The sequence below is a fragment of the Carassius auratus genome, chromosome 10 (genome assembly GCF_003368295.1).
Source record: "Carassius auratus strain Wakin chromosome 10, ASM336829v1, whole genome shotgun sequence".
Lineage (NCBI taxonomy): Eukaryota > Metazoa > Chordata > Actinopteri > Cypriniformes > Cyprinidae > Carassius > Carassius auratus.
This window is the reverse complement of record NC_039252.1, coordinates 16,713,165-16,725,311: the sequence shown is the minus strand read 5'-3', so window position 1 is coordinate 16,725,311 and position 12,147 is coordinate 16,713,165. Positions and strand designations below refer to the sequence as shown.

Genomic DNA, 12,147 nt, shown 5'->3' with positions numbered 1-12,147 from the left:
GTAAACAAGAACGAATCATCTGAGAGGAGAACCCACGAATGACACGAGAGAGATCAGCCCTGCTCTCGACACACACACACACACACACACACACACACACACACACACACACTTATTTCTGCTAACATATGTGAACGTGACGGAGCGTCCAACTAAATATTTCAGAAACGTTCCATGAACGACGTATAATTAAAGTTCATATGCTAACGTTTCGGGAACATCATTAAAAGTCCGATCTCTGAAAGGAGGTTTTATTAGCTACTGTTACTGAGAGAACTGTTGTTCATTGAGAACTTGCCAGAACGTTCTGAGAATTTGGAGATATCTAATCGTTGCTTAATTCCGAATAGATATGCATGCATGCAAATACATGTAAATATATTAACAATTAATAAATAAATAAACACTGAGATCCACAGAGTTTCACATAGTGAAAAATAAATAAAATGAGATCTGCTAATAAAAATCATATTCACAAATATATAATTATGTCACAGCCACAACTTTGTTCGATTTATTTGTGGATCTCATTCCATGTATTTGTCAATATGTTTCATTTTTGCTACATTTATTTGTGGATTATAATCTGTTTATTTGGAATGAAGCAACAGTTCTATCTCCACGTGCTTTCTGAGAGGTCTGAACTTCTCTCTCTCTCTCTCTCTCTCACACTCTCTCTCTCTCTGTCTCACTCTCTCTCTCTCTCTCACACTCTCTCTCTCTCTGTCTCTCTCTCTCTCTCTCTGTCTCTCTCTCTCTCTTCTATACTCGAGCTCTGCTGAACTCTTCTGGAGGTTTGCTGTAAATGTCTCTAGTTACTGACCAGATCAACGGATCAACAATTATAATGCGACCCAGCTGACAAAAACATGCTCTGAGAAGATTTTGAGTAATTAAAAACCTTCCTTTCTTATGTGAATTAACATTCCATTTTATAATTTCCCGAAGATGATGGGAATATTACTTTTTAAAGTTTTTTGAAAGGTCTGAAACATTTAGAAATTGTCAGATGAACGTCCTGTTCATTTAAGGAATCAAACAATCAAGGAAACAATTCAAAAACACTTGTTGATATCCAACATAACTATTGTGCAAAACACGTAAATATACATACAGTTTAAACAAATGCAAACTCTCTCCATTCATAGTATCTGCCTTATTTTTTAACGCGTGTAATCGCGTACGTTTTTGAATTGGCAAGACTTCCGGTGTCATTACCTTCTTGTTATTATTATCATTATTATTATTATTGCAATACAAAAACAGCCATTAGGCTGCTCGATAGTGCAAACTGGTATATTTGATATAATATTATTATAATGTATAATCAAAAACACGCTGGTTTGTAGTGTAAATAGTTTTCCCGTTTACTGTTTTTGTTTTTTAGTAATTTACCAATAGCGCCTAATGAACCGGAAGTATCGCACATTCATAGAAAATAGCTTTCTTTTTTACTTCTAGACCTATATGTGAATATTACATTTATTTCACTTAAAATAAAAATGAATTAAATGCAATTGTTTCCATTTTCTTTATCATGCCTAAAAACATTGCTGAAGTCAAGTTATTTGTTAGTCATTTGCACAAGAGATCCACAGAAAACACATCATCTACAAGCAATCCAAACACAAACCAGTAAAAAAATAAAGTGCGGATAAACTATAGATTGTGAACTGATTTATACACATACATAAAACATTTGTGTATATAGAGAAAGCAGCAGTGATTAAGAACAGATAGAGGACTCGAGGGAACAGGTGTGGGCGTGTTCTCCGGCTCGTCTGATTTGCATATGCTGACGTCACAGCGCTGATCTGCCAACAGACTGAACTGTACTCAGCCAGATGTTATAAATAAATAAAAACAATGGAATGCATGTAAAGATGTCTCTCTTTAATCGCTATTGTTCTGTTTAATTTTTATCAGTGTGACTTTGCTTTTACAAAAGTGTTCTTAAAGGGACAGCTCACCCAAATATAAGACCCCGTCATCATGTACTCACTCTCAAATGATTGCAAACCTACATGAGTTTGTTTCTTGAGAAGATATTTTGAATAATGTGCGTAGCCAAACAGTTGACGGTAGCCATTGACCTCCTTTCCATACATGGAAATCAATGGCTACCATCAGCTGTTTGGTTCCCAATGTTCTTCAAATGATCTTTTCATACAGGTTTGGGACAATAAGAGGATGAGTAAACAATGACAGGCTTTTACTACCCCTTTAAGCATGAAAATGAGTTTCAGCATCGCAGCAAACCTCATATTATGAATAAAGATATACTTATCACGTGTTTTATTAAGAAGTAGGCCTGGTTTTTGATTCATTTTGCATTAAGCAGATCTGCTTTTATCCAAAGTGACTTACAAATGAGGACAATGGAAGCAATAACAACCAACAAAAGATCATTTTAACCCTAAAACTGTCCAAATGGTGCCTGATTGTGAAGCAATAGGAGTTAATGCAAAATATAATTTCAAAGTTATCCAGTTTGTACAAATCCACCATAAATTCCTCCAAAAGTCTCAAAGTTTGTTGAAGCCCTGAAACATCAGAAGAGACTCTGTGTCCGCGGGTGTGGCTCAGAGACGAACAGAGATGTTTTCCAGTCAAACACGGTGTCCTTCTTCATGTCTGAGCAGGCCAGAGCTCACAGAAACATGCAAATGAGTGTGTGGTGCGGTGTGGACTGTTTGACGTGTGTCTCCTGTCGGCTGTGTACGGTTCGGCTCACAGAAAGCTGGCGCATGCTCCCTCGCGACACATTTGCATACAGTTACAGTGGATGACGGTAATATATCTAGTGTACTGTGTGTCCTTCAGCACTGACAGAGAACACATCAGCCTTCTGCATTAACACATTCAGAATGGCACATGCTTCATCTTCATCCGTTATTTTAGCATCTCTGCTTTATGTTTAATATTTTCTGTGTTGGATTTTAATATTAAATGTCTATCAGTTTTGTTGTGTTTTGTCATTTTGATTACTTTTAATATTACAATTTTATAGTTTTTAAATGTCAGTTTTAAATTTCACCCTGAAGCCATTTCAGATAGCTTTTAATATATTTTTATTTCAGTTTATTTACTCATTGTATTTGTTGTTATTTTTTATTTCAATATCCAAACATATTTCTAGTTAGCCATTTTAGTCATTCAACTTAAACTCATTACATGTCTATATAGTTTTTATATTTAATTTTTATTTCTGTTTTAATTTCACATCACTTTAAACTAGATTAAAATAAGAGATGCTGCCTTGGTAACTTAAATATAATGTTTAAACTGTTTTAGAATTGTATTTTGATTTCAGAGTTAACATTCATTTCAATACATTTTTAATGAATACAATCTTCGGTTTTATTTTAACGTTTGTTTATTTGTTGTGCACTTTTTTTTTTCATCCTCGTTATTTTTAACAGAATTTTTTATTTCAGCTTTACGTTCATTTTCCAGTTCAGTTTCAACAGTTTTCTACAGCTTTCATTTCTATATCAGTTTTAATGTAAGTTATTTAAGTGCATAAATGTACAAGAGATGAAAATAAGAGATGTTGCCTTGGTAAATAGTTTCAATAAAATATTTAAACTGTTTTAGTTCAATAGTTTTTTTTATTTATATATCATTGAGATCACAGATTTTAGTATTAGCTATTTTAAAATTGTCAGATTTTATTTTAACGTTACTTATTTTCTTAATTCATTTAGGGTTTTTATTTATTTTTAATATAATTTTTTTTTTATGTCAGTGCAATTTTATTGCATCAACATAAACTCATTTCAGTAAGTTTTTCAATGTCTACATCATTTTTGTTCATTCAGTTTCAGCTCATCAGCTTAGAGCAGATGAAATGATCACGTCTCTATCCAGCAGCTGATCTGCACTGTTTTTCTCCCTCGGATGCGGTTAGACGGACAGGTAACTGATGGCGAATCTTTTGACGTGTGCAGAAGAAAAGCACACCTGTTAGGACTAGAGAAAGCCATTCAAGCCCTCGGACCGGGAGGTTAACAGATAGTCAACAGTAAAGCAGCCCATTTGAATTGCCTTTGTCCCAGGTTAGGTGACATAAACCTGACAGACAATCAACTGGAACGTGAAATAAAAGCAACATTTTCCTAGCAGTGCTGAGCTTGCTGTGCCCTTCAGCCCCGCGCGCCGGAGGACCATTTGCATGGCAGGTCCAGTTAAATGAGGAGCCCAGATTCTCTCTACCTGGCATGCAAACCAGCGGAGCAGCAGTTAAAGCACAGGTGTGTCCTCCTCTCTCCAGAGATATGGAAATCATCCGCTCTCAGATTGAGTCTCTAGACAGCGAGCCGTGAAGCAGTCTGGAGATGCCTCGCTCGTTCCTGGTCAAGAGAAAGCAGTCGGTGTGCGCCGGATGGCAGTGGAAGGAGCCGGAGCCCTGCTTCAGCCCAAACACAGGTAACCAAACCATCAGAACACCCTCGAAACCTGACCGCACTCCTTCACTGAGATTCACAAGATTGAGATTCGACTCACTCTGATTCATTCAGACCTGAAGATCTCTAAACCCGTACTCTGTTAAAGTGCTCTGAACAAACATGTATGCTGTGTTATGATTGTAAGAGCGTTTTAATAGCATTTTGTAACACTTTATACCTTGTTACATACTTACTATTATAATTACATGGAAGTAAACCTCAGTCTAACCCTAACAATATAATCAGAACTATACACTGTAACAAAGACACCTTAAAATAAAGTGTAACCTCGTAATTTTAAAAGAACAGGTTCAGTGAAACATCATGAATGTAGTGCATATATAAAACTCATAAATAATGCTCCTCTCTGGAGTTTATAGACATTATATAAATGTGACGTAATTATTGATATGATCAAAAACATGATTTGTTTCAGTAAGTTCTGTTCTGTTTATTTCTGTAATTTGAGAATCAAAATGCGAATCAATTAAGATTAAGAATTTTGTGTTTTTCAACCCTATTCTTCAAGATGTATTCGTTTGTTTGAAAAAGTCAAAGCGTTTGAACGACACAAAGACACAATGATCCATTATTAGACATGAAGTGGAAGTGTTTTTGACTCCTTTTGACTCGTCAGCTAACAGAAATTAGTGCTTTATTTCAACGAGTTAACACTTTCCCTCAAGAATTATTCATTTAAACATTTTAGAAGTAAAGAAACATTATAAAGAGAAAGAGTTTTTTTTATCTGATTGAAATATATGATAGAAACAAAAACCAGCGTAGATAAATATCATCTTTAATTATAATGGTTTATTTTTGTATATGGTTGTTATATTATAAAAAAATAAACATAATAATTATTATTTACATTATTATTTCTTATAAAATAAAATAAAATACGATACTGGTTTATTTAGGGGTTCTGGAGGTTTGATTTTGTATAGGGTTGTTATTTTTTATTATTTTATTTTTATTATTATTTTTTAAAAATATAATTAATGAAAAAAATGATGTTATTATTTATTATTATAAAACAAGTTAAAAATATACTATACTGGTTTATTATAAAATAAAAATATATTATTATTATTATTTGTTTGTACTATACTTGCTTTACTTTGTACATGGTTGTTATTTTTTCATTATTTTATTTTTAAAAATAAATGATTATTTATGAAAATAGAATATAAATATATATATATATATATATAATAGTGCATAATAAATAAATAAACAAACAAACAGTATATGTATTGAGTGACAGTGTGTAAGTGTGTTGGTGTGTGTTTCAGTGTGTGTTCCGGCTCCCAGCGCTGCTCTGGAGTCAGTGTCGGAGCAGTGTCGCTCTCAGGCCGTCCACACACACACACACACACCTGCTCTGGATTATGGGATGGAGAGAGTTCAGCCGTCACACAGTTCTCTCGCTCCTCCTGCGCTGGCCTCGGCTCCGCTCAACAAGGTGAAGCTCCTTCAGATCCTCAGGGTCTGGTCCTGGATCTCCAGGAAGCTCATGTGTGTCTCGCTCTGCTTCCAGGCGCGTGAATCCAGCGGCTCGTCAGAGTTCCTGTGCTCCGTGTGTCATAAAGTGTTTCCTCTGCAGCGCATGCTGACGCGTCACCTCAAGTGCCACAGTATGATCAAGAGACACCCCTGCAGGTTCTGCGGGAAGGGCTTCAACGACACCTTCGACCTGAAGAGACACATGAGAACACACACCGGTGAGACTCACACCGAGACACTCTCATCCTCTGCTCACACACACACACACAATCTCTCCTTGTCACACTGTTTCTGAAAGCTGACACTCAAACAGCAGAAGCACACACCAGATCTACAAAACCAGACACGAATCATCAGCCTGTGACTTGAGCACATGATTCTCTGTGTGACACACACAAATCTAGCAGGAGTTAATAATATGGTGAAGGTGTTTGCAAATGCAGTGCTTCAAGAGATGAGAGCATTCTGTGTGCAATTCTTGGATTGGTGTGTGAAGTTTTGAGACAAAGAGACAAAGTTTTGTTTGTAAGCAGCTGAAAAAAAAAATGAACTGAATCTCACTGAACTGAAAAAATCAGTACTGCGACTTTAACTGTCATCCTTCCCTTGAGGAAAATGCCCTTTGACCTGGGTTTTTTATTTTTTATTACAAATTTTAAACAGAATGAAGTGTTCATCTGAGTGACTATTGTTACACTGTAACACACACACAAAAATAAGTGGATTCAAGGATTAATGTGTCTGTAATTAATTTCTTTTTTTTTTTTTTTACAAATCCCACCCTCTGGGATTTTTGAATGGATTGAATTTTGTCACACTTGAACATTGATCACAAACAAAAAATGAGTGAATCACTTTGACCCACCATTGAAATTTATGTAATGTTGAAAAAAAATTTTTTTTATTCGATTAAAAAAAAAATGGACACAATACCAAAAAATTATCCAAATAAAGGGCTGAGACTACAGAATAAGGCAAAAAACACTTACATACCCCCCCCCCACACACACACACACATACACACACACACATACTGTAGATGCACATTATAACATGCATGATTAACTCTTTCCCTGCCAAACACAGAAGTTTCCGTGTTCTCGCTGTTATACACTAGGGGGCGCTGTTACACATCTCCTGAATATGATCCTGATGTAGAGTTTGAGACAAATGTGATTTTCTCATCTTTTTTTAAGACACCTACCTCTATTCAAATGTTAATAAAAACTAAGCTTGAAGCTGGAGTAAAACTGATTTTTTTTATTAATGTATTTTTAAAGTAGAGGGTCTTTATTTTGATGTATTGCGAGTTCAGAGATTCAAACAACAATATATTCTGGAGGCCATGAGATTTTAGTGAAAATCTGCAAAAACGCTGGTGATGGCTGGCAACTTTTTTTTCTTTAAATAAATAAATAAATAAATATAAAGAAAAGATATATTAAAATGTATCAATATAAGCTTTCTGGACCAAAAAAAAATGTAATTTAGGCCTTCGGGTCATTTTGAGCTGTGAGGAAACACTGTAAACGGTAAGCAGGTTCTGATCCGCTCGAGTCTCTCTCTCTCTCTCTCTGTGTGTGTGTGTGTGTGTGTGTGTGCAGGTATCCGTCCGTACCGCTGTGATCTGTGTGAGAAGGCCTTCACGCAGCGCTGCTCTCTGGAGTCTCACCTGAGGAAGATCCACGGCGTGCGACAGCAGTACGCTTACCGCCAGCGGCGCTCCAAGATCTTCGTGTGTGAGGACTGTGGCTTCACCTCCAACCGACCGGACGAGTACTTCCTCCACGTCAGACAGCAGCACCCGAGCAGCCCGGCCCTGCGCCGTTATTACCGTAAACACATGCTGGAGAGCCCCTCGCAGCACAGCATCGCCCCCTTCATGCTGTACCCCGCTGCAGGACTCTACATGTGAAGCACTACAGTGTGTGTGTGCAAAACACCACACACCGCAACAAACATTCACACGAAAAAGAAATTTACTGTAAATATATGGTAGAAACACTTTAGCTTTAGCTTCAGCTTCAAATGATGTATGCATCTCAATTTCAGAATAATTTACCCTAAAATGTTTTGGGGTCAAATGTGATATTTTGAATGCAGTGCTTCATTTTGAAAGAGATGTGGGGCGTTTTGCATTTTGTGTGCAATTCTTGGATTTGTTTGTGAAGTTTTGAAAAAAGAGGCAAAGTTGGATATTCATCTAACATTTCTCAAACTGTTACATTTTGTTTAAGAATGTTTAGAGAACATTAAAAAGTAACATTCCCATAACGTTTGCAAAATATGAAATGTTCCCTTCACATTCGCATAATAAAGAAAAACTGAACTTTAAACATTTAGAAACAAAAAGTCTGAGAATATTTCGGTTAGATTCAAAGAGGCTTGATATTTATTGGCTCCAAGAGACTTTATGACTGAATGTAGAAATGTATATTGTGTAAATATAATTAATTTACTCTTCCTCGTGTTGTTCCAAACCTGTGTGAGTTTCTTTCTTCCGTTGAAAACAAAAGAAGATATTTTGAAGAATTTAGGTCACCAAGCATTTGACGGCAGCCATAGACTCCCACAGTTTGAAGTCAATGGCTACCATCAGCTGTTTGGTTCCCAACAATGTAATTCATACAGGTTTGTAACAACGAGAGAGTCAAACAGTTCATTTTTGGATGAACTATCCCTTTAACCTGCTGGAATATACAAACACAACTCTGACCAGCATCATTTGCATTATCTGTCCGTGTGTTTAAATTTGCTTTCATTTTCATAGATGTGATTAGAGTGCAGTATTTTAATAATCCTCTGTTGATGGAATATTTCTGCTCTTGCTGGCTCTGTCAGGATGTGTGTGAAAAATACACTTCAGACCTGTTGCACTGTGAGCTTTCACATGTGACATCACTTCCTGTGTCACACCCTGCTTTTGTACGAAATGGAAAGTTGGATCTGGTGTGGGTGTGAGTCTGAGTGTGAGTGAGTGAGTGAGTGAGTGTATGTGTGTGTGTGTGTGTATGAGTGTGTGTTACTAATAACCCGTTACTGCCCAACACTGGACAAACTGACTCAAATGAATCGCGAACCCACTCCGAAATCCCGATCTGATTCAAATTATTCGCGAAGCCGCTTTGAACTCTCGAACTGATTCAAATGATCCGCGAGCCCGCTTTGAACCCCCGAACTGACTCAAATGATTCGCGAAACCGCTACGAACTCCCGAACTGATTCAAATGATCCGCGAGCCCACTTTGAACCCCCGAACTGACTCAAATGATTCGCGAAACCGCTACGAACTCCCGAACTGATTCAAATGATCCGCGAACCCGCTTTGAACTCCCGAACTGACTCAAATGATCCGCGAACCCGCTACGAACTCCCGAACTGATTCAAATGATTCGCGATCCCGCTTTGAACTCCCGAACTGATTCAAATGATCCGCGAGCCCGCTTTGAACCCCCGAACTGACTCAAATGATTCGCGAATCCGCTTTGAACTCCCGAACTGACTCAAATGATCCGCGAACCCGCTACGAACTCCCGAACTGATTCAAATGATTCGCGATCCCGCTTTGAACTCCCGAACTGATTCAAATGATCCGCGAGCCCGCTTTGAACCCCCGAACTGACTCAAATGATCCGCGAACCCGCTACGAACTCCCGAACTGATTCAAATGATCCGCGAACCCGCTTTGAACTCCCGAACTGATTCAAATGATCCGCGAGCCCGCTTTGAACCCCCGAACTGACTCAAATGATCCGCGAACCCGCTACGAACTCCCGAACTGACTCAAATGATTCGCGAACCCGCTTTGAACTCCCGAACTGACTCAAATGATCCGCGAACCCGCTACGAACTCCCGAACTGATTCAAATGATTCGCGATCCCGCTTTGAACTCCCGAACTGATTCAAATGATCCGCGAGCCCGCTTTGAACCCCCGAACTGACTCAAATGATCCGCGAACCCGCTACGAACTCCCGAACTGATTCAAATGATTCGCGATCCCGCTTTGAACTCCCGAACTGATTCAAATGATCCGCGAGCCCGCTTTGAACCCCCGAACTGACTCAAATGATTCGCGAAACTGCTACGAACTCCCGAACTGATTCAAATGATCCGCGAACCCGCTTTGAACTCCCGAACTGACTCAAATGATCCGCGAACCCGCTACGAACTCCCGAACCGACTCAAATGATTCGCGATCCCGCTTTGAACTCCCGAACTGATTCAAATGATCCGCGAACCCGCTTTGAACCCCCGAACTGACTCAAATGATTCGCTAAACCGCTACGAACTCCCGAACTGATTCAAATGATCCGCGAACCCGCTTTGAACTCCCGAACTGACTCAAATGATTCGCGAAACCGCTACGAACTCCTGAAGGACTCAAATGATTCGCGAACCCGCTACGAACTCCTGAATGACTCAAATGATTCGCGAACCCGCTCCGAGCTCTCAAACAGAGGTCGGTAGAGAACCCAAAAACTGTACTCAAGTAAAAGTAAAAGTACTTATAGAAATAGTGTTATAGTGTTTCTGTAGCTCAGCTGGTAGAGCGTTGCGTTAGCAAGCAAGCTAGCGCAAAGTTGGGGGTTCGATTCCCAGAGAACACATGATAGGTAAAAATTGATAGCTGGAATGCACTCTAAGTCACTTTGGATTAAAGCGTCTGTTAAATGCATAAATTTAAATTTAAATTGAGAAATATTTACTCAATTAAAAGTAAAAGTACTAGTCTGAATAGTTACTTGAGTAAGAGTAAAAAAGTATCGGATAAAAAAATCTACTCAAGTAGTTAGTTACTAGTTACTTTGGGTCATATATACTGAGCCTATTTTTATTTAGATATATAGATAAAATATATGTGTGTGCATATAAATATATATATTTCATCAGCCTTTACTCAAGTCTTCAGTGTCACATAATCCCTTAAAAATCATTCCAATAAATTGATTTACTATCAATAATGTTCTTTTTAGCATAATCCTAAACAAAATGTCACAGGTTCCAAAAAAATATTAAGCAGCAAAACTGTTTCCAGCACTGGTAATAGATCAATATATTATAATTATATTTTTAAGGATCATGACTCTGAAAACTGGAGTAACAGCTGATGAAAATTCGGATATGCATCACGAAATAAATTATATTTTAAAGTATGTATTATATATTTATAAATAACCTCTGACACAAAGAAGAGAGAAAACTCCTCACGTGACCGTTAAGTTACTTAACAGATATAGGTGTCATGCCATAACATATTTTTAATACGACTCATTCAAAAACTCCCATTAAAATCACTGAAACTGTTAACACTTGTGAAATCAATATCTTATTTACTGATTCGTATCTGTTATAAGTTACATGTACAACAAACTAATGTCACAGTGGTATGGTATACTGTAGGCTAATCGAATGTAGCCCAAGTTATTACCTGTTGAACAGTAGACAGCACAGGCGGTGTTCATCTAATAAAGATCTTCATCGCTAGCAAATAGCCTTTGCAGATTTGCTTTCAATTCAGTGCAGTTCCATAGCCCCATTTTCAACGCTGCTGATGTTAAATGTTACAACTCTGAGGCCGGCGACACACTGGATGCGTGGCGCAAGCGTCTCAGCTGCGTGGCATGTCCGATTTTAATTCGGCTCCCATGTTAACAGGTTAGAGCTTGCAGACTGCCTGCGTGAGACACGCAGAAAATGCGTGCATGCTAGAAATAGAACCGACGCCTATTTTTCACGCAACACACAAGCATCTTTGAAGCGTTTCCAGGCAAAATATAATAGGAAAATATGTTTGAAATTCTATAGGTTGACATAAATTCAGATATAAATGTAATTAAAAAAAATAATAATAATTATCGATTTTCAAATAAGTTTATAGTGTTTATAGTGTCATGAAGACAAGAGCCTGGTCTGTCGGCGGCCTCCCTCTATGTCACCTACAGTAGCAGCAGCGCTCCAGCGCCGGGTCAGGCATGGTTCTGGTGTGTAAAGACACAGAAAACGCGAAGCAGCCGCCACTCAAGTGTACACGCAGCAGAAACGCCACGCAGCCAGTGTGTCACTGGCCTGAGTGAACCGCTTCAGACGCTCAGCGCGTGCAGCAGGGTACTGAACGAATCATTCAAACTGATTCATTAACCTATTCACTCGTTTGCCAACTGGTTTGATCAAGCCTTTGAACAGAATTGACT

The 12,147-nt window shown here is 38.2% G+C and overlaps 1 protein-coding gene across 1 annotated transcript; it reads left to right on the top strand.

The window, feature by feature from the left end:
* The first annotated feature begins 4,023 nt into the window (after window positions 1-4,023).
* LOC113110099 (putative transcription factor ovo-like protein 3) lies at window positions 4,024-7,869 on the top strand. Its single transcript, XM_026274113.1, has 4 exons — window positions 4,024-4,428; window positions 5,744-5,913; window positions 5,989-6,172; window positions 7,559-7,869. The coding sequence occupies exons 1-4, from the start codon at window positions 4,338-4,340 to the stop codon at window positions 7,867-7,869; spliced, it is 756 nt and encodes a 251-aa protein (XP_026129898.1). The 5' UTR covers window positions 4,024-4,337.
* Window positions 7,870-12,147: the final 4,278 nt, after the last annotated feature.